This window comes from Aulostomus chinensis, chromosome 16 (genome assembly GCF_037954235.1).
Source record: "Aulostomus chinensis isolate RoL2024-O1b breed Wild chromosome 16, RoL_Achi_v1.0, whole genome shotgun sequence".
Taxonomy (NCBI): Eukaryota; Metazoa; Chordata; class Actinopteri; order Syngnathiformes; family Aulostomidae; genus Aulostomus; species Aulostomus chinensis.
In genome coordinates, this window is record NC_141335.1 from 10,305,665 (window position 1) to 10,329,491 (window position 23,827).

At 41.3% G+C, this 23,827-nt stretch overlaps 2 protein-coding genes across 2 annotated transcripts in view; one reads left to right on the forward strand and one right to left on the reverse strand.

Annotated features, from left to right (window-relative positions):
* On the forward strand, nucleotides 1–10,897 carry bfsp1 (beaded filament structural protein 1). Its single transcript, XM_086180323.1, has 8 exons — nucleotides 1–535; nucleotides 1,960–2,020; nucleotides 2,688–2,783; nucleotides 4,022–4,114; nucleotides 6,606–6,719; nucleotides 7,832–8,052; nucleotides 8,367–8,458; nucleotides 9,384–10,897. The coding sequence occupies exons 1-8, from the start codon at nucleotides 162–164 to the stop codon at nucleotides 10,391–10,393; spliced, it is 2,061 nt and encodes a 686-aa protein (XP_086036449.1). The 5' UTR covers nucleotides 1–161; the 3' UTR covers nucleotides 10,394–10,897.
* Nucleotides 10,898–12,975: 2,078 nt separating this feature from the next.
* The window catches only part of pcsk2 (proprotein convertase subtilisin/kexin type 2), a 29,660-nt gene continuing 18,808 nt past the window's right edge, over nucleotides 12,976–23,827 (reverse strand). Inside the window, exons 10-12 of the mRNA XM_086180047.1 lie at nucleotides 21,256–21,356; nucleotides 19,062–19,289; nucleotides 12,976–14,011 (exon numbers count right to left, since the gene is read on the reverse strand). Coding sequence (XP_086036173.1) covers nucleotides 13,522–14,011; nucleotides 19,062–19,289; nucleotides 21,256–21,356 — 819 coding nt within the window. The 3' untranslated portion in view covers nucleotides 12,976–13,521. The remainder of the gene's footprint in view (nucleotides 14,012–19,061; nucleotides 19,290–21,255; nucleotides 21,357–23,827) is intronic.

Here is a 23,827-nt window from a genome sequence, read left to right on the forward strand (position 1 = left end):
CAGGTTTTCTGGGCTATTTCGCCGCCAGCCAGTGCTGTACAGTGTTTAGTCTAGCATGAGACAGCCAAGGGTGAGCACCCGAGTTTTCACACAATAAAGGAGCTGAAGGGGACTAAGTACTCCAGGGAGACCACCTGCCCAGGGGAGACAAACTTACCACCATGTTCAAGACCAGCTACCTGCGTGAAGTGCGCAAGGAAAAGTACGAGCGCTCAGACGTCTTCGATGAGGAACCCGAAGGCTGCGAATCCTCTGCAGGCATCTCAGCCATCCAGGGCTGGGAGAGCCTTCAGGAGCTCAACAGCCGCTTCGCCCGTTACATCAACCGGGCACGAGTCCTGGAGCAGCGCAACGCCGTGTTCCGTAAGCAGCTGGACACTCTGCAGCGGATGGAAGAAGCCAGCGGCCTAGAAGAGGCATTCAGAGAGCAGATAGAAGTCAACAGGCAGCGTATCCGAGAGCTGTCGTCCGACCACGCCAAACTGGAGCGAGAGCTGAAGGACTCTTGCCGAATGCTGGATGAATTCACCAGCAAGTAAGAGAGTGGGAAGCCAAACCTGCTTGTCAGAGTTACAATTGCCTTTTCAAGACATGAAGCTTATGATTTGAAATGTAATTATCATTGTGAGAAAGTGACAAAATGATTCAGTTAGATCAGAAGAGTCCAAAAGTAGTAATTTGATACCTATCTATTTAATGTTTAGACCTCATAAACCAGTCATTTAGATGAAATGGCAGGATGTCAATCCTTCCGAATGAAACTTGAAAAACTGAAGCAGCAGTTTGAAAGTCCTCATGATAGTCTCAATAATCCAAGAAACATTTATTTCAACTATTTTTCATTGATCTGAGCCCAGATAGCAAAATTCTTAGGGCCCACATCTGGGCCACACTTCAAGATTTCATCCGGCCCACATACGATATGGAATGATGGCCCTCGGGCGCTCCACTCCTGTTTGCCAGAGGTGGGCCACAACCAAGCCATCACATTTCCAGATGTCAACCAAAAACAGACCAAATAACCCAGCACTCAGCCAAATGTGGGCCACTTTAGGCTCACGTCCAGATCATCCAGTGTGAACTTTGCCATATTTCAGCCAAAACTGCCCCAAATATGTTTAACAAAGGTAGGCCAAGTGTGCTGAACGATATGTGGACCAGCTTTGGTTCACTTACAGAGTGACCAGTGTCTATTCTGCCAGATATTTGTCAAATGGGGGCCGTATTTGTTTTGTGATATTTGGGCCGAATGTAACATTCACTACATGGGCCAGTTTAGGTTCACATCTGTTTTGTCCGGGCCAGAAGAATGCTTACAGTGCCTCATTGTTGCCTAAAGTGGCCCACATCTGTATGCTATCTGGGAGCTCCATAAAGAAGGTTCCATTCACATCTATGGCACTGATGTGATGGCAGGAGAGCTGCGCTACATTATTGATGAGTTGAGCAGAATATTGACTAGCGGTTAAGTCAGCGGGTGACGAGCATTGGGTTTCACCATCTTTCTATATACTAGGTGTTGCTGTGACTTGACAATATGTCCTTAAAATTTTTTTTTTTTTTTAAGTGTACCTCTGTGTTGAATCTCACTTTTTACCAATCTCCAGTGTTCACGATTGCCACTTGATTCCAGGTGGAGTCATTGCACGGAGGAGAATATACCAGATTTCACACGCTTGATTGTTTTTGCTCTCAAAATCAGGGGACACTTTTCATTCACCAGGAATTCATTTCCACAGTGGCAGCAGAACACGAGTCAATCTCCTCAACACATTTACAGTTCTGAGAAGAAAAAAAATATTCCCATATCTGCACACAAGCTCAAATGTCATCGTTAATGTAAAGGAATGAACCCATTGTTAAACAATACTTAAATTAAACAGGTAATAAACTGTATAAGGTTGATCTGATCTCTTCCTGTTTCATATAAACACATAACTGTTGCATTTCATGTTCCAGATACAGAAATGAATGTGATTACCAAGAGCAGCTACGAGGAACTCTGGAACAGCTAAACAAGGTATTGTATACATGAAATTATCATAAAAGCATGGTACCGAAGAATTTTAAAAATAATTCTGTATAAAAGTTGGGAAATCTGTATGAAAGATGAGGCAGGGTTAAATTTCGCACAACTTGTGTGTGTGTTTTTTTAAATACATTAATGAATAAATCAGGAGTTTGTGACACTGGAAGAAGACATGGGTAGTTTAATTTTGTTTAGCTTGATTATTATCATTAGTCACTGATTACATGATTATTGCAAATCTTTTCATTCTTCTCTGGCATTCATGGAACTTTCTTGATTTATTTGATTCAAGAATTGCTCAACAATTGATCAAAAGTAGTCTATAGAGGTTGTTTTAATCACTTTAAAATACACCAAATACATAAAAAGGAGCTGTCATTTATTATTTTTTAACTTTATTAAAGTGAGAAATGGCACAATTCCCCCAAACTATATAACACTGAGGTATACCTTGAAAGAACTCGGATATTAAGCCTTTTTTTCAAAGTAACGGAAGAAGTACACAGATCCGTAAAATTTACGAATGTAAAAGTAGAGAAGTATTTAATGGTCAAAATTTAAATTCTTACGTGCCGTTTGTATGTCACCTACATCAGAAACCTCCATAAAACTATGATATTTCAACATTTTGTTTGGGTTTTCTTCTCTTCTTGTGCAGGAGGCTGACAGTGCTCTGCTGAGAAACTTGGAGTACCAAATCCAGTCGCAGTTCCTGCAGGACGACATCAACTCCACCAGAGAGAGACACAAGAAGGTAAATCTAAACCCGCGTGACTCTGTAGCCTTAAACAGCTCCTACTAGGCACCTTAAGATTTATATATATAAAACTATATATATATATATATATATATATATATATATATATATATATATATATATATATATATATATATATATATACATATACATACATATACATATATGTATAGTTAGCTTCACTGAGCCTTTGGATGAAAGCTATGATCTGGGATGTGAATGCTAATTATTAGCAATGAAACTTATAGAAAGATCCAGTTTGTACTTTGTGTGTTCAAAGAACTACTCAACATAGGCTCACTAGCGAGGTTATTCTTTACATAAATCATTATGTATTGATAGCAAGTGAAAAGATATGCAGAGGTGACCGCAATCGCGTGTGTGCCCTCAAATTGTAAACCTTATCAATGAGTCTCGTCGAAGGTAATTTTTTTTGGTTTTCAAGGATATTTGATTTTGCGCTTGTTTTATTAGCTACACATCAAAGGAAATCAGTGTATTGCATATTTTTGTATCACTCTGCTGTGTTGAATAAGGATCACAAAGCCTCGACGTATACCGTAAGTACACAAAGGATATATCACCATGTACAGGGAGAATCTAGAAAAGCCTAGCTCTTTTCTTCACAGGCATAGAATGATGACAGGAATACACAGTGGAGAGACAAAAAAAAGGCAAATAATGGCACAGAGGTGCGACACAATGGCCACAAAAGTGCTGAGACTAAACCAAACTTCACCATTGCATAATGCATCAAACACAGAATTTCTTGCCTGAGTAGTTTCTTTCCTTTTAACTTCTCACCCACTCGTGCTTTGAAGACGAGTTCATCTGTGAGTCTACAATATTGCCATAGCATATCAAAAGGTGCTCCTGTTACTGGATTATGTAGGAAAGAATGGGGAGTCAGCGCCCATGAATATTGGTCTTCTAGTCCGCAGCTTTGAGGAATCTCTCTTGGGAGAGGAAATATATGTGCTCTTTATGACTAAGTCTGAGATCACACTGGTGTAATTGCATGAAGAGAAAAAAACCAACTCCTTTTTCAATAAAACAAGAAAGCACCTGCAGAATATAGAACATAAATATGTATCAGCTACATGAAAGTCTTTTGTTGTCGGTTTAATTCTCTCCACACATCTTCAGCGATGAATAACACGCGAGAGAGACAAACATAATGATTCTCTTTTTTTGTACGTGTTCTACAGTTGCAGTTTCTTTTCTTATCTTAACAGAATCTTGCAGAGATCCAGACCTACGTGAACATTTTGCAACAAATCAACCAGACACTTCCCCTTGTTCCAAATGTGTCAGTGGGCATCTCCGAGGTGAGGTCACTAATGTTGTCACAGTGTGTGTGTGTGTGTGTGTGTGTGTGCTGCAGTCCCTTGGGGAGAAGATGGTGCTTGCATGTGTGTTAGGCCTGCCTACGTGTCTGGGGTGTGATGAAGTTACTGGATTCTCAGCCCAATGGGTTGCCCGTGTCTGCATTCGTCTCTGTTTTTTGTCGTGTTTGCGACTGTCGCCAATGCACGTGTTTGCGTGCATTGGCGACAGTCAAGCAGTTCCCAGAACACACGAACAGGCAAGCAGTTAAGAGAATGAAGAGGAATAGCACGGCATGCTCATTTTAAATTAACTGCGACATACTTGAACTGAATTCGAACAATACATGCATAGCTCTTGATTGGATCCCTCCTCCTACACCCCTCCACCGTTCGTTAAGTTGAAAAAAATCAGTTGTATGGATTTTGCCTAATCTTGCTGACAGACAAATAGACGCCACTGGAAACATAACGTCTGTGACAGAGGTAATGAAAGTGCTTCTGGAGGGTCACTGAAGAGTCTGATGGGATTGCATGACCTTCACGATGACCAGATTTCCCACTTTATCCTATTTCCTTTTAAATGGAGGAACTGCACTTTCAACGTCACTGCATTTTCCTCTGAATGGTGCACTATAAAATATTAGTCCTTAAAAGAATCATTTATATTTGTTCAAATGAAGTTTAAGCAGTGTGGAAGGATGAATTCAATTCTAAAAATGGTGGTTTTTTTATGGTTATTCAATGCAACATTATCCTCATATAATATTCAATTTTAAAGTTCCCTCAGTTGTACTAATTATTTTCTGTGTTTAAATACATTGGACGGATCCAACTTGACAACTAATACTTTGATAAAAAACTTTCTGGAAAACATTCTTATTGTTGATCCTCCCCAGAGCCAGATAAGAAGATAGATACTCGTCTCTCCTCTGTTTTTGGAATTGAGACCCACAGAGACCAACTGACTGCTAGTTAGCTTAGCAGAATGAATGGTAGTGGATGGGAAGTATTAGCATTTATTTTAGTTATTTGTCCCTAGTTCAGTTTTTCCCTAGTTTTTTTAGTTGTGCATAAAGTTCATTCTGAAACAACAATTTAAAATTAGAAAATCATCCATCCATTTTCTACCGCTTATCCTGTTAAGGGTCGCGGGGGCTGGAGCCTATCCCAGCAGCTTTCGGGTGAGAGGCAGGGTTCACCCTGGACAGGTCACCAGTCCATCGCAGAGCCAACACATATAGACAGACAACCATTCACACTCACATTCACACCTACGGTAAATTTAGAGTATCAATCAGCCTCGTCCCCTCTTGATGTCTTTGGACTGTGGGAGGAAGCTGGAGTACCAGAGAGAACCCACACAGGAACAGGGAGAACATGCAGACTCCACACAGAAAGATCCATGTTCGATCTAGGGCTCAAACCCAGAACCTTCTTGCTGTGAAGCAACAGTGCTGACCACTGCACTCCCGTGCCGTCCAATTTAGAATTATAAAATGTTGTAAATCTAAAATCAGACAAGCAATTCTTGCCTGTGTTGTACGTCGCTTTGGACAAAAGCATCTGCTAAGTGAAACTGTAGAATTGTAGACACATTGCCGGAACTACTTTCCCGAAGGCGCGGTAATTTTGTGCATCACTTCAAAACTTCAGTCAAGGAAAATAAACATTTGTTGAAAAACAGAACAGCAACTGCTTTTATGAGTCATGTGAGGAAGATGTCGTCTGAGCAAACCGAGATTTGGAACTTTATGTATTTGATATCTTTTGACCAAGGTATGCTAAAATTTCCATCCTCTACTATTCATTTCGCTAACTAGCAGTCAGCTGGTCTCTGCAGGTCTCGATGCAGCACATAGGAGAAAAGGGTATCCATCATTTTATCTGGGCTGTGGCCAGGATGGAAAATAAAAGTAAAGTATTTCCAAAAAAACAACCTGTCCACCCCCCGAGACCTGTAATGGATAAGCACAATAGAGATGGATGGATATTTCCCAAAAGTTCGCACGTTAGTCAATCTGACAAGGGAAACAATAATCCAAAATATTGCACCTACATCTTCAATTTTGCAAGTGAAGTCTTTTACAATTTACATATCTGGTAGCCCCAGAGCAACATTATCAAGTCTACCTGATTAATTCCATACCAATAAATCCATACAGTCCCATATTCAATTTTCTCTTGCTCACATACAGTAACAGTAAAGTTGTGGAACTGATGGCTACATATGAGCTTAATTTCCTCGACCCTAATGCGTCCGTCCAAGCCGTGTTTATTATGAGGCAGAACAAGCTGCCCTCAGCTATTCTTCCTACAGAATAGATAAACTACAATCAATTCAAAGCTGATTGGAGAAGCATTTGATACATTGAGACTTCAGAAAAAAGTCTGCTTGGTGAGTGTGTGTTTGTGTGTATACTGTGGTGTGCCACACGATAATGACATCGTATTTTTCTGCATGCTTGTACTGATTTGTGTTTAATGTGTACAGGAGCAGGAGAAGCTGCTGGCCCAGCGAAAGGTGCCAGGGTTACAGAGTCAGCTGGAGGAATATAAGAGCGCCCTCTGTCAGCTGCAGGCCCAGAAACAACGCCTACAGACTGAGGTGGGTCGCCGTCACCATGACAACGGAGCCTTCACATTGATTACATGCAGTGCGTCTCTTCTTTCATCAAGCCATTATTCACAAAAAGATAGCGAGCAAAAGAGAGGCCGATCACGGTGTGTCACTGGAAACTCCTGCTCTGTGTGGGGAAATACTCCCAACATGCTCATCAAAAAAATAATGTATTTGTGTAATTAATCAAGCTTAACATGCAGGTAATGATCTGGATTGATGGATCAAACAATATTATTAGCAGAGAGCAATTAAGCTGACCTCAGCAAGTTTCAGTAAAAACGTCTCTGTCGCATTATAGGAACTAGACACTTTTTTGTGTGTAAAAGAGTTAAAGACAGGTAAAGTTCAATCCAAAAAAAGAAAAAAAATATTGACTCGTGAAACTATCAAAATGTTTGTATGACTAAAATATAAAAACAATCTCAACAGAATTGAGGCTTGTAACCAATGTTGCCATCGTAACAAATGAATGACAACAGTGCAAACAGTGTTGAAAACATTACAATTTAAATCAGACCATAACGTTTTTAGCATTTCACACTGAAAGAATAAGTGAATTAATGTTTTCTCAGCATGCCTGAATGGAACGAAGAGCAACAGAACTACCACTAGATGTCAGCAAGGACTTTCATATGTTTCCTCAGAAATAGGGACACACGCCTGCTCCTCTACTAGAGGAAAGAGCTGTATTGATGTCTGAAGAGTGAACACCCTCTCTGTTCTAGCTAAAATGCATGAATCACCGTCTTCTCTGTGTCTTCATTATGCATCAGAAATATTTCCCCCACCTTAGATAAATGTTAAAGCTGTCTACCTCAGCTATTAATACCATTTTTAATCCCAAAAACATTTTTATTTAGTCCAAAACATTTCTCATTTGCTTCATTTTTAGAAAATCTATGAACCACAAGCAAAGCACTAATTTATTTCCAGCTTTGCAACATGTTCTTCAGCCTCTTTGATTGACAAGACAGTTATGTGTCAGTACGAATGACCTGCGGTCTGCACGGTTACAGTAAATCTCTGCAAAGGGCTTTGTAAATGTTAAAAATCATTTCATCAGAGTTTCTTAATTAAACCCTGCCTCTCTCTCCCAGACCGCAATGTTGGAGCAAGCCATTAAAAGCACACAGGAGAGTTACGACGATGAAATCCAGATGTACAACGAGCAAATTGAATCTCTGCGGAAAGAGATTGAGGAAGCTGAGAGATCCCTCGAGAAATTCACCAGTGAATGTCGCCACCTGGCCATGTACCAGACGTCCCTGGAGAACGAGCTGGAGCGCTATAAGAGGATCATCGAGAACGAAGATAACAGGTAGACGTCCACCTGGTCGAACACACAAACACACACTGACCTGATTGGCCTTATTGACCTGATTGGCCTGATTGACGAGGTTCACTCCAGTGGAGAGAATTATCAAAAATGCATGAAGAGGGACTGAGGTAATTGCTCAGAATCTTCAACATCAGTTAGGCTGGTCAGCTCTAATGCAGGTTAAATAAAACTGATGTTTTTACTCATGATCAACAATCGCGTGCCTTTTCTAACACCTCTGTTCCCGTGCTTAGCTTGGTTGTTCACTATCTGATTGTAGCATGAGTGAATTATTAATGCTCTTTTGCCTGCAGGTTGAATTCAGCAATAATTGGCACTCCCATTACCCTGTTTACCACTAATTACCGCTACACCCACACGCCCTCTGCCTCAAGCAGGGGGAGAGGTAAGGACATCATCAACACATCGCAGCTTATTTACACAGATAGTCATTATTTAAGTACACATACAATCAACTGTACTCTCTCTTATGCTGTTGTTCATACCAAACATGAAGCTAATTTTAACGTGATGAGACTGTATATACAGACATTGCCAAAAGCTGGACAGCACGAATGTGCCTGAAAAACCTGACACAAATTGCTAAAATGCAGTTTTAGTCAAGCTGAAACTTGAGCAAGAAATTTGTGAAACGCAGTGCTGCAAAAGTATATCAGATACCACTAACAGACGTTTGGTAGATGTAATTTTGTCATATTTCCCAAAAACATACAAGCTGCCATCGATTGGTGGTCTCTCATGGTGAGAGGATGTGTCTGTTTTTGGCATCTACGTTTGTGGAATATCCACATGGACGCTTCAGAGATCGCTGTCGCTAGAGCAAACAAGTCTGGCATGTTGCTCATTTGTAGCCTGTTAGCTTGTTTTTGCTAGAACAATGTCCACAGTCTCTAAAATCCGCAGCAACAAATACTTAGCTGAAAATAAATGAAAGGAGGAGGATCGCAAACACACTGAAGGTCTCAGAGGAGTTTATAGAGAATGAAATCGACTTGAAAGTGGATTCAAAGGCCCCCAATGTTCGTACGTGGACATGAGGCGTAAAGTTTCCCCTTTAAACTTGAGGACAGGGTGTTGTTCCACACTCGTCAAACTGGTGGTGCTATAAGAGATGGGCCATTATATGAACAAAATAAGTTACAGTATATCTCACGTTTAACAAGCAAAGAAACCTTTGAACTGATTGCACATTTCAAACGGATTTCCCAACATGAACCTGTTGTCTGTGTCAAACCACTGCAATTTTTAATTTTCAATTTTTATTTTAGTTCAACAACTAAAATTTTTTTTTTTTAACCTCATGTGTCAAGATATCACCCAGGCTATCCAGGATATCACGAGCATCAAGCCCCGCCAGAAAATCTTAGCCAAGAAAGTCCTGAAGAAGAAGGAGTTGACCCCAAAAGATGTGATGGACAGTGGCCAAGAGGAAAGGAATGGAGGAGCCGCTGGAGAGGCAGCTGAAGAGGAAACGAAGGGGGTTCCCTCTGAGGAGGTGCAGGACGAGAGGGTGAAAAGAACAGAACTGAGACCTGTGCTCACTGGAGTATCTCCACAGGATGTCCCAGACGGAGCTCAGATCAGCAAAGCCTTCGACACTCTCTGTAACATCGTCAGAGACCGAATGAGAAAGTACAAGAAACCAGAGCAGATCGCTGACTTCTACACAAAGGGTCGTTATGTGCTTGTTACTGGTGAAGGCAGCTACCTGGATCCCTGCTTCTGCACCTCCAGTCCATCGGGTGGCCACATCTTTGTCACTATCAGAGATGGAATGATGTCTCCTTCCGACCCTTACGGACCCCCAATGCCTGTCCCTTCACGTCCTCAGCCCATGCCAGACCCCAGGCCTCTTAGTCCAACGCCGCCACCTAACGCCACGGGAGGAAAAGATGACACAAAGGGAGGACGAGGGAATGAAAATGGAACCAAAGGCAAGCAGAAGAATGGAGAGCCTCAACCCTTCTTCAAAGATCCAAGCCCAGTCCCTCCTCCCTCTGGCCCAAGCTCTGGCCCCAAAGATCCTACACCAGCTGCTGATCCTGCCAGTTCCAAGAAAAACCATGACAACATCCCTAGTGGGCCCACTCCAAAGCCTGCACCTCGTGGTGCCAGCACCAGCTCTAGTTCCAGCTCCAGCACCAGCACCAGCACCAGCACCATCTCTAGCGGCTTCACTCCAGACGCCATGAGCTACGAGAAGGTGGAGGTGGTGGAGTCTGTTGAGAAGTTCTCCAACGGCCGCAAGATGAAGGGTTACGAGGAAACTTCCATGGTGGTGGAGACCATGATTGAGAAGTCCAGCAAGAAGAAACAGTAAAACTACATCATCTGAAAGCGTCAGTCAACTCCACCACGGTCCCACATGGTCTAGGTCCTCAAGAAACCATTCTGTTGGTATCAGACTACATATACCACTGTCAAAAACAGAAACCCAGTGTGTTTGTATTTAAGGGAGACCAACCATGTTTCAAGACCAACTAAACATTCCTGCTCTGATCTTCAATGCTCTTCCATTTGCTTGCAGTCTCTGGTCTTGCGTCCAGAATACGTTTTGCTGATTCCATGAGTACTGCTGTTGTTGTTCGACTCCACACCCACGCTCATGCTATAGTCCTTTACTGTCTGAAAACTTGGGACAAACAACAAACAAAGCAACGTGCCACCTATAAAAATTAATCAGAGAAAAAAAATGATAAAGTTGTGCCACCCTTCTGAACTCTGTCTTAGAACTCCAACTTTTCCCCTTGAGCTCATTTGTTCAATTGGATGCCACTGCCTGCCCTCAGCACAATTTTGCTGTGTATTAATTTGCTTTGATATCATGAAATAAAGAATAATCAAACATCAATGAACCGCTTGTTATACTTGTTTTGAATCTTTTGGTGGGTACCAAGCATATCAGGCTCCCAGCCAGTCATGTGATAATGTTAGTGTACATGCCAAGTACTTCTGAAACAATAAAATGCACTCGTGTTTATATCTCTATTTATCGTTAGCAATTAGCTTTTAAAAATGCACCCATTACTTTGATTTATTCAGGAGTGTTCCAGCAGCAGGAAAAACACAACACTACAGTACAGAATTCAAGAAGAGGCCATTTATGGGGGCAAGAAGAGAAAAACCGAACCGAGAAGACCCCTACCTACTGCTTGACACATCATTATAATGCTAGCTGTTAACATGGTGATGTGAGGACAGGTAACAGATTCAGGGCGTTCACCAAACCTGCTTTCTGAAACAAAACCCCTGGTGTGGTGACATGAGGATTCAACACCACATGAAACAAGAAACTGAACTTAAACTCTTGAGACAACAGGAAACAGGTTCTGACTGATGAGGACTAATTGACAGATGTGACATCAGTGATTTAGGGAAGTGGTACAACATAAACAGGAACTGAGCTGACTAATAAAAATCAGACCACAAACAAGGAAACACAAGAAACTTAGATATATGATGACTAAAGAACTCGTGAAATTACAAACATAGAGTCCAGAACTAAGTGTCCACAAATGAATTCGACACGGTTCTGATGGGACTGTGACAGCAAGATCATCACACGTCAGGATGGACGTCACAGATGAACCAAAAGTCTTGATTATGACCTTTTGTTAATAAATTTCTGCAGTCCCGTGTCCAGCTGTGTACGTCAGCTTGAGGGCTGTATCACTAATTCTCAAGCCGATAATGCACCGGTGTCCTACTACGCACAGGCTGAAGGCTGCTGCTGTTCAGCTGAACTACGTCTACACAAGCTCACTGACGAGACCGCTTGATTAGGAAAATGCTCCTACCTTATCTTCAGTAGTCCAACCTCTCCTATTTTGTTTAGTTCTCCATCTTTTTTAATAACAAATCAATGCAGTTTCCTTACCTGCTCTTCAAACTGCATCAAGTGATTTTCTGACTGCTGAACAGGTGCTCATTTACAAATCCAGCAGGTACAGAGGAAAAGCCCCAAATCACATATTACCATTTTTTGCTTCAAGGGGCTTTAAAATCAGGACAGCAATGGATTTTTGTTTTTTGTTTTCCTCATCTGTGCTATCCAGAGTAAAGCAGGGAGCCGCAGACATACTTGCAGTGTAGTGAAGCTCGGTGTTCCCTCGCTATGTTTTGATCATGTATTATCTGAATTTTTGTTTGGCAGCAGTGGCAGGATAAGTTTCGCTTGGACCTGGATGCAGAAGCGCACCTCAAGCACGGTTGTCATGGCAACTTTTCCCTTGAAAGTTTTGTTGTGAGTTTAACAGATAAATATTCTGTTTTCGTAATACCCCGGTAAGGAGCATTTTCCACTTGGCCTTTCTACATGACCAAAAAATCCTGGTAAATACAGGCATATTCCAGGTGTTTTATTTAGGTTTTTAGTGGAATATAATCTAAATCAGATTATGACAGGTGTTTACTTTTTTTTTTTAACAAAATTAGAATGTTGTCTGATATGGTATAAATTTAGGTCAAGGGCCCAGCCCTATAACTCCATGGTCCTCCATCTATGAGTTCAAAAAGTAGAATGATTAACATGATTTTTTTTTGTCAGGGGGCTCTCAGAACCCCTGAGCCCAGGTGCAGCCCAGACCCCAGCCCCCCCTTGAACCCCTGAAGCCCAGCCCCAGTATGACAATGACTTAGGGATGCTGCTACACGAGGATGTGTGACAGTAAAATAACGATGCTTTGATTTTGAACTGTTTCCCCTTTTTAGAGGGATTTTGCCTTTATAGATTAAAACCAGGTATGCTAGACTGCATGCTGCCTGTGCTCAGCATTTAAGTGTTTTGTTTTGGGTTTTTTAATAGAAACGACATATTCTCAGTCTTATTCATCAATATGTCCCGTCAAAGTGCATGCAACCTCTACACTCAATGTTGAGGAGTGCATTGCAAATCAATCCAAGTGCTTTATTAATAAACAGCTGAATAGATTTATTGTAGTAGACGTCAAAGATTCTGAAATATGAACTGAGGACCACAGGCTGCAAATAAATCACACATTCCTTTCTTTGTTTATATAAACAGTCACAAAAATATAAACAGAAAGAGAAGTATCACTGCTCTGTTTGCAAGATATTAAACTTTAAGTAGAATGACACACAAAAATCATTTACAGTCACAAACTGTACAACAGTTGGCAGAGGAGAGGTACATGGAATTCAAAGCAAGAGCGTGTTGGAGTGGATTATATTTAGTTTATGGACGGGTCTGTAAAAATTCAGGTGTTAGTTTTCTATGTTGAACAGATTACTGAAGGTTACACTTTTATTATGATTGAGACATCATTGGGGCTAATTAAAACACTTGATTACAAAAAGCAGGGTGAAGAGAGAAAGAGAGGTAGACAAGAAGGAGAATAACGAAGAGAACCGAGGAGGTGCGGTGAGATTTAGAGATGGACGGCACAAGAAAAGAGGGAGAGTCAGAGCTGGGAACATGCAGATGATCTTTTAGTTGTTTTTACTCAGCAAACTCTTCAAGCTTCTCTCTACCGCCTCATCCAGCTCCTCCTCCAGCTCCTCTTTTTTTGACATTGCAAGTTTGGACTGATAATCGCGCACTATCTGGTCTATATAAGGGGCACTTTGTGTTCCGTGCAGCATGAGAGTCCACTCCTTCAAGACTCCACGCTGTAGCTCCTCGCCTCGAAATCCCACTTCAAGAACCCAGGTACCGCGTGGGTCCTCGCCCCAGGTGTGGGTGGTCATAAAGGGCCACTTATCAAAGCCCACTTTGGAGTCGTCGTCGCGGGGTCTTCGGCTCAGCAGGATGGACTTTGTGCCCATTGGTGAGGTCATGTTGATGTTGAGATCACCACGGCGGGTGGCATTGACAGTGACCACAGCTTGAACGTGTTCCAGGTATCGGACAAAGTTATCCTTCCCCTGGCAGGCTTCAGTGGTGATGGCCAACACAAGCTTGTTGCCAGACTGGATTTTACTGTAGAAAGAGACACAGATTCAGCACATTTACACCGTGTGGCAGACAGAGGAAAAACCACCGGTATCTGTAATCGCACACAAAATTTTCAGACAACTGTTGCAATGAAACTCCCAGATAACAGGATTTGCTGCAATAAAATAAAAACAAAAATAGTCTGTTTTATAATATGTTAGAACTTGGATTAAGTCTGGTTAGGATTTAGCACAAAAACAAGACAATAATTCCTGTGGTTAAAGCTGTGGACTATGAATGAACGGACAACAGAGGAGTCAACTGATAGGCTGCTCTCCTCATCTCCAGTGCTCCAGTAAGTAAACTACTTGACCTATTTTTGCTATAGAACTATCAGCTCTGACAGAGCGTCAAAGCTCTTTTTGATCTCCCATGGCGTTACGGCAGAGAAGAGTGTCGTGTCTGCTTTCTTTACCGTGTAATTTGACTCTTGTGGAGGCAATAACATGTTCGACATGCATAGTTTTGCAATTAGTGCCACACGGTTGACACATAAAGTCTTTTTAAAAACCAGTTGAAGATGTTTGAAATGCATAGCTGTGTACGTTTATCATAATAATGAATCATTTATGAATAAAGGAAACACCGCTTGATTTACCAGGATGTCAAATAGGGCCACATGGGGGGGTAAATAAAGATGTGAACTCTCTATAATCTATCATAATCATCAGTGATCAAAGTGATCTCCTTGATTTGTCTAACCAGCAATTCACATCCCATAATATAACATTTTTAATTTCGTAAAAGATTCAAAGAAAAATGTTGCATGTGAGAAGCTGGAAAAAAGATATTCTGCTTTTACAGTCATTAAAAAAATGTGAATTTTCTTTATATTTAAGCACTACAGTTTATTGACAATAAACATACCTGATTAGTATTCTATTCTGAATTCAGACAGGAATAAATGAAATAATTTAGTGATAAATCATTTTTCTCGGTCTTAACTGGTGGAGGTGTACTTCTACAACAATGAAGTACGTGTGTAACATGTCGGACCACCTCTGAATCCTGGCTCCTTTTCAGCGCATCAAGAGATTATCTTCTTTTTTTAAATCATTATTATTTCTTCTCTCATTATTTGTCATTTGTCATGAAGGACTTCTCCAGAACGTTATGTAAAAGCAGGCTCGTCGAGGTTTAGCTGCTGCTTTGTAGTTGAGAGGACACACTGCTGTTTCCATCTCTTTGGGTGATGGAAATAAAGAGTGGGAACACAGTAGGGCAGGGGTGCTACCCAAAAGGTTATGATGAGGCTTAATAACAATATTAGAGGCTGAGACCAGGAGTGGGAATGGGCAGACAAAAGCAAGGATGAGAGATGTACAGAGCAGCACTGGGTTTGACGAGTGGTTTGTGTGCCATGCCGAGCACGTAAAGAGGTGAGGACAGCGGTGAGCTGCGAAAGGCTGATGAAGCAAATTACCATCACTGGGATAACAGTGGGGAGTATCACTCTCACACCCAGCAATGACTGCTGGGAAACTTGTCAAAACCAAAACAATTTAACTATTTTCCCAGAAAAACACAGCTCAGCGTATATGTGGGTGGTCATGTGTTCATATAAAATCTGAGAAAACTTCACATCTTTGGAAGAAATGTTCAACTGTTTTTTTCCTCTCCATTCAAAATACTCAAGATACACTATAATTGTTCAAATAAATCGACCACTGACAACCAGACTACAGAATCCAGTCAAGATGATGCTTGGAAGCCAAAATTCGTTTATGAAACGTCTGTCACGGTCCCATCTGAAGTGTGTTAACTTTTAGTTTTGGACTCTGTCAAGTTTGATTATTATTGACCTTTCAGTTGGGGTTTTTGTGTCATTTCTTTTTGCCCTGGATGTCTATTTCATGTTTTGATCTACCTTTTTCAGTTGCTCTATGCATATTTTGAAAACTCCTTCCCTGGTATGGCTTCTTACTTGTCACTGTCTGTGTGTTTCCCACTGTTTTGAAGTAAACCCCCTCCGTCCTGTTAGGTAATCAGTCCCCTTCAGTCGCAGCGTCTGTTCCTACCATGTCTCATCCAATCAGCTCCTTCCCTGCCCTCCTCACCTGTTTCTTGTTCTAAGATTACTGCAGTTTCCATTGCAGTTCTGTTTGTAATTTACATGTCTCTCAATTTGTTTAACTTTTCTGTTATCTTCTTCTTTTTCTTTTGTTAGGACATGTGACTGCATAAATATGAGGCTGAATACATGCACATTTCCCCAAAATGATTTTGTGTGGCAGCTGCATAGTTCCCCATCAGATAATATGAGTAATTACAAGGTCACGGAACAGAAAGGGTGGGAGGGGGATTCTGAAGGGCAGCGCATTATCGGCAGAGATTAAAACACACACATCGGTGCATTGTAATACTCCTCTGACAATGAGAACTTCTCCAGCTAAGTAGATCACAGTCATCCAGAGCAGCAAACACATCAGTGTTTAGCCGTTTGTGTGTGCCTGTGTTGGCAAGCATCGCTATATTGGGGCTTATTGCCTTTCACTGTTGACACACTATCATCAGAGGTGGGCTTGTTGTAATTATTTCTCCACCACAATAGCAACTGCAGAGGCCCTGTGGTGCTGCTGTGGAAACAGTGAACTGATGAAAAATACGGCACAGCCTTTAACACACTGCTAAAATTAGCACGCAAGAGAGAAATGTTACTACTGGTGGTATTGCTTCATTAACACTACTAGTCACCACTCCACCTGAAAATGTGTTTTGTTCATTGTTCCTTTACTCTGATGATCGATTTTGACCATGCAGGCTGGTTTAAACAGAGTGTTTCAGAATAGAACCCTGTTTTCACCCAACACAAATGATTTGTCGTTCAAAAGTCGCTAGGTTGTGTGTAGAATTTAAATGATATAACCTAGAAATGAATGTATTTTTACAAGATGCAGGATTTCTTTTCGAAGAAAATGACTGGGTGGCATACTACGGAACCTCAAGAAAAGATAAATCAAAGCATTTCACTAATCTAAAAGAATGTCTGCAAGAAATCTCCTCTAAAAGCTGGTTTATACTTATGGGGCAGGTCTACACAGACCCTAAACTGTGGTCTAACCACATGACCTATGCTAAAATCAGAATTCATACCTGTGGGGCTGTGCTCTACTAGTCGAGCAGCTTCTAAGACAGAAACTTGTTTTGGGGTTGGAGCCAATACATTTTGAAGAGCAGTTGCATTTACTGAAGTAAAAAAGAGCTCAGAGCAGAGAAGTGCAGAGGCCTGTTGTGCTGCCTTGCTAAAACAGGAGCCACTGCTTCGGTTCCCGCTGTTGCCTCCAGCTCCACACAGACACAATAGGATGGTGGGAGCTCGAATGAGGGTATGTGTCCTGGTCGCTGCACCAGAGACTTCTCTGGTTGGTTGGGGCATCTGTTCAAGAGCGAGGCTAATTGAGTGAGTAGCATGACCTTCCCATGTGCTGTATGTATGCCCCCTCGGCATCAGGTGAAAAATGCATCCGACAGCTCCACGCGTGACGTAGGAAGCGTGTGGTGGTCTGTGGTGCTCCCCCGACTAGCAGAGGGGCAAAATGAATAATTAACATCTCTTAAACGGATTCAATAAAAACTGAACATTCTAATCTTGGTGAAGGGGCATTATCTGGTTCTGTTCTCAAAACAGACCCAATCATACCTTTACACTATGTTGTCCTTGGTGGGTCATCCGTGCACTACTGTTTAGATTCTAAAACAAAGGAAGTGGTAAAGGTCTGCAAAAACACTCTGATATGCATCAGGGGTTTTAGCACAGACTAGCACACCTCCCCTTTTTCGTCCCTTGATAACTGTAAGTCATTCTGATTGACAGTGTTTCCAGGGCACGCCATGCTGGGCCAATCGAGGTGCTCTAATAAGAGGAATAGCCACAGGAAACCACCCACCATCAAACACGTGAGCTCTAAGCCTCAGGATTAGGTTAGATGAACAGAAACCCTTATGAGGCATGTGGAGGGTGATGGGAAAGAGGAATAGTAGAACATATAGAGAGGGAAGCTGGACAGTGTGTGTGCGTGTGTGAGAGAGAGAGAGAGAGAGAGAGGGAGAGGGAGAGTTACTGTAGATGGGAGAGATTGAGGAGATTGAGACAGAAGGATAAGAGGAGGATAAGACAAAAAGGAGGATGCGTTAACCCCAGCTGCATTGGAGTAAGATAACGACTGAGGATCTCTGTCAGAGCTCAGACCAGACGGCTGCTATCAAAACACCGCAGAGCTCCGATAGATGAATCCAATATAGTAAATGAGACATATGTATATACAATCCACATCCAACACATAGTTTACTCCCAACAAGTGTCTGATTTACCACCAGTGGTTTCGGGGGGGTGACTTATTAAGATTTTACAGTTAATGCCATATTTAGAAGTCAGTAAGTTTAAACCAGAACTACATTTATCGTAATTTCCTATACAGGATATGAGTTGAAAACGACTGTTAGAATATCAGACAAGAATACCCGCTGAGGATTTTGTCACTACACCAGTTCGGGATCAGAACTTTCGACTGCTGCATCTGGGTGACACCCTAAAATCAGCCTCTCGTACAGCTGATCAAATGCATCAACTTGAGACTTTCTGCTGACAGCTGGCAACCGCAGGAAAGAAGTTGGTCGGTGCCCGTCATCCACACAGAGGCCTTGACTTAACTGCTGTCAGGCGTAAGAATGTTAATTTTATGTGAAGGGCAAGGATTTGACCTCTCTGTCTCTCATTTAAGTCCTTAGATCCAAGTGTCTATATTTTGTTGATTTGTGTACCTACTGCTCATCATTTGGTTAAATATTTCGATCCGTAAGTATATAAAAAATGATGACTGAGTAGTAAATCTAAATATTACAGCTTCGTGAAGTGGATACTCCCATTGCAGATGTTTTTATTGAATTAGGCCTTATTGGGATTACCCCGTAATTGGATCACTGTGTCTCTTGTGTTTAGCAGTGATTTTTTTCATTCAACAATTTGGTGAGGGCCGATGTAGCGTGCGTATGTTATGTGGTACGAATAGAATAGTAATGTCATTATGTGACTCACTGGGTTTCCTGGATGGATCCTGCTACACAGTGGAAACGCTCAGGTACTGTCTTCCATTCTTTTGCCATTTTAACCATCCCCCCAGCATCCAGCACACCGTAGCCAAACAGGTGGTTGAACTCGAGGCCCACGCCATTCCTCCTCCACTGGTGAACCTCGTCATGAAGCTGGTTCCTCTTGGAGGTCAGTACTGAAAGGTGCTGCATGTCTCTCCACGTCAGGTTTGGGCTAACAGGCATCAGAGGAAAGGGGATAAAGGGAGCGTTACTCATAGTAGGCATCTTCTCTTCAGGCAAAATGCTAAAATAAAGCAGCGACAAATGAGCTAGTAAAATAACATGATTCATGGTTGTGATATCTCAACCTCATAGTGTCTGAGCTTTGGAACAAATGATTCCCTTTATCTGAGCCTCTCCTCATTATCTTGGCTGTAACAGCTTTGTTCTGGCTGACTCACTGCCATCACATGATTCAAGTGTGTTTGGGCAGTAAAAAGGCCGTGCACACGTTCAAACTGCTTCGTGAGTTATTTGCGGCCGGAGTGGGTGAGCATCCGTTCCTCCCAACACCAACATCATTACCGTGTGTGCAAAGCAAACAGTGTTTCTTTACTTGACTCCACTAGGGCTGTTAGTTAAATGGCTGTAGATCCTTAATGTGAGAAACTGAGTATCTGAGAGGAAGGAGAGACTCTCCATTGTGGTTTGACACAGAGTTGTAAACCAAGATTTAGAATCAAAGAGTAGTTTATTGTAAAAGACAAATTCTGCCTTTAAAGAAATGACATTTTCACTTTATGTACTTGTACATCAACTGGTGCACGTTTCCTTAATGAGGGCTGTGAATAAATCACAATGCATAGATGTAGATGATGATAGCAACTAGGATTTGATGCAGGTACAAGTCTGACACACTTACCGGCCCTGCCTCAAAATCGTGGTTCTATCACAACCAAAACACCACTGTTGCAAATTTGTCCAGTAAATCCAGGAAATTTGATCAAAATTCATCGATGAAATGTCCAGTAAAATATAGCTAATAACTACATCCTGCCACCAAGAACAGCCTTCATGATCCAAGAGCTACAACTGGATTCACATCACTTCCAATCCCTTGTCCCTTGTACTAATTCATATCTCAAAATCTGTTCCTATTTTTATAAGAGATATCCATCCATCCATTTTCTTCCTTTTATTCTGTTAAGGGTCGCAGGGGGGTGGAGCCTATCCCAGCTGCCTTCAGGTGAGAGGCAGTGTTCACGCGAGACAGGTCGCCAATCCATTGCTGGGCCAAAACATAGAGACAGACAACCATTCACACTCACAGCCACGCCTACGGTCCTTTTGGAGTATCCAATTTACTTCGTCCCCTCTTGCATGTGTTTGGACTGGGAGGAAGCTGGAGTACCCAAGTGCCCACCCGATATGGGCCAGAAACCAAAAAAAAGGAACTCTATAGTCGACTATCCTGAGTAGCACGTAGAACATTTCATAGACATCATCCTTTCTTCCACCCACTGCAATGCTAGCTAGCACTAAGCTATTGTCTGTTCCACTGCTACATCCCACTGAGGGATGAAGAATGCTGCACCTGTCTCCTCAGTCCCTGGATCTTTTGAACCATCTGTAAATATGAATATTTTAGCAGCTTGAGATTATCTGCAGTGTGTTTCATCATCCAGCTTCGATTCACTCTGCTTCATGCTAATGGGAAGTACATAAATAAATAAAACATAAACAGTGGACTCACTTTAACAGCAAATGAACTGTATATTTATAACCTTCTACTGAGATTTAAAGAGGGCAGATCCACATATAATTTGTGTCCTTGGCTCAAACCCATCAGACGTTGTTTAAGCACTGGTTTATTTTTCATTTTGGTTCATGGTTGTGAAAAATAAATCTTTTCTGTGGAAAGGGGAGACATGATTTATGCCTTTACAGAGGAAAAAAGAAAACAGACAGATGCCAATTCATCGATGCAACATAACAGCTCAAGGTTGCAGTCAGATGAAGTTGCCTGGTTAAATGTGAGCATGTAAATGATTATTGAATGGTTGAAAGCATGTTATTGTGCAATTACACCCTCTGCCCAGGCCTCTCTTCAGCAGAGAGGAGGTGAGTAAGGTGACATAACAAACGGATTAAATCAATAAAGCCAATTATTACACCCGTGAGGACAGTAGAAAACATACTTAGCCTCAAGAGCCAGAGCAAAGACACCAGCTGCCTCTGGAGCTGCTGCTGATGTTCCAGAGTGACGCAGTGTGCAGTTCCCATACAGGTCTGTGGTGGCCTAAAATAACACAGTGAAGGAGGAATATTTATGCATCTTTAATAAGTTTCTGGCTCTTAAGGAGTGGCTGCAGAACAGAAAACTGAATTGTTGTCAGCATACAAGTTATGTTTATATTTATCGAACAAACCTTTATTTATTTAATTTGGCGCTTAATTAGAAGTGATAACAGATTGACTGCAATTAGAGTGGAAACCCTAGGGAAGATATGTGACTCTGTCAACAGCTAGAGGTGATTTGCATAATCACAAACACAAAGACCGCTGCATTTATGCAATGGGAAAGTCTTTGTAGACACAATGCGGTGGTGGAGAATGTCAGTCAGTATTCTCAGCAGGTGTGCCGAGATATATGAGCATTCAGTTTCCAAACATTAACCATCAAGGTCAGGCAAATGTCCTCAGTAAAGAGATATAAGCATCATCTGTCAGGCAGTCAGCTGTCTCTCTTTTGAAAGATGGTTCTGTTTGATTCAGCTGACTCATCCAGGCGTCAGCCATGATAACAGTTCTTCAAATAAATGTTCCAATACCTGTGAGGCAGTTAATGGATTCTGCAGTTATTCACTTTTGTGTCTATTTGATCCTTTTCATGCCACGAATGCATACAAATTTTTTTTTTTTTTTTTAAAGATCACCTGAAGTGAAACATTTTCAGTCTACGCAGCGATCCAAGCCAACCAGAACCAGGTATTAATATGGATCAGGGGCAGATCCAGCCAGTGCAAAGCAGAACCAGCTGTTCCCAGCACAGTCAAAAACCCTTCTTGAAACTCCATGATTTTGCCGTTGAGCTTGACCTGCTGTTTCATGCAGCCAAACTTTCATTTAGGAAACACAGCACCAGAGGAATAGGCAGTGACTTTCTGACTATTGAGGTTCACCAAACAATGAAATCCTTCTACTTTTTTTTTTTTTCAATGACTGGACCTTTATCTCTTTTTAGGTTTTGGAGACATTCAGGTTAAAGAGGAAAGATACTATATGGATGGTTTAAGTGTTGTTTCATTCCTGTAATATCTGGTTTAAAAAAAATGAGGCACTGTGCTACTGAAGCAAAGGTTAGTTGTTTATGTAACGAGTGCCATTGTTCGAAAAGTCAGCACGAATTAGAAATGGCAACTAAAGACTGACAGCTGGTTTTTGTAAGATTAGTTTTTTTCGCAGAAGAATGTCTGACACCTGAACCTCGGTACCCAATTTGGGGCCAACCAGTGGCTTGATGACGCCGCCGCATAAAACTGTGCAAAAATAAATACTCTTTTTAACTCCTAAGCAGCTGCTTGTCCATTTTTGATTGAAGTGTACACACATACTCATACTTGAAAATTAACTGAGATAAATTTACTAATGCTCAATTTCGAGATACTCTTGCAATTGTTCTCATCCGTGTCACTCTACTCTTATCAATACGATATATTTGTGTTTTTACAGTGTTCGTTTTTTGGTTTCTCTGCAAATGTATATTCTCCTTGGTAGTTGCAATGACCCGCGAAAACATTAAAATAATGTTTATATAGAAATACATTATAGATTCACACAAGCGAAGCCTGTGTCTTTTCTAATGACTTGCAATGAGACACGCAAAGAACATTCAGTCAGGTGGTAACATGCAGATATTTGCATTCGAAGCCGATGTGTAACTTTGATGGTTTCAGAACTTATGTTTTAAGCCTGTGAAAGAATTCATTTGACCTTAAATCTTCATCATCTGAGTATCACGTTATGATTTGTAATCTATAATAAAATTTGACTGGTATTTTCCAAAATATGATTTCATATCCTCAAATAGAGGCTTTGAATGGTACTAGGGAGAAGTTTGCCTCACACTTGGTAATTATGCGACATAAATATAAAAGTGTAAGGCTGTATTTTTACACAAAAAAAAAATTATATTTTCATAAAGCTACAGGTTCTTAACAGGTTCGGGTTCTTAACGTGACCAAAAAGCAACAGACGACAAAAAATATAGATTTTTTTTCAAATAAGAAAATAAGTTAATATCGAAAAAAAAGAAAAGACTCCTGAGGGAAAACCATAAGCCCAATTCCTCCACATGCCATGAGCTGCAGGTTGGTCTGTGGACTTGAATTTCTAAAATAAATTAGTGTCAGGTTATTACAATGTTCAGACAGTTCGCAGCAAAACCGGCTTGCACGACAAAATTCACATAATGGATCAGCACTGATGATTGAAACATTCATTTGGCCTTCATGTTTAACCTTGACTTTAGTCTGTTGGGATGATTCTGTTAGCTAATTAGCACTAAATAATACACAGCTGGGGCTCATAGGAATGTCTTTCTACGACGTCTTAAGTTTTGCAGGACTGTGGTCCTTAAACTATGGAGCTAGTACGGCTCATATATACATATCTGACAAAAAGAGCAAACCAAACCTCAAATCTTAACCTTTTTCCTCCAAATAACACACCCACAATATGATCAGGATAAAGCGGCGGCCCTTATAAGCC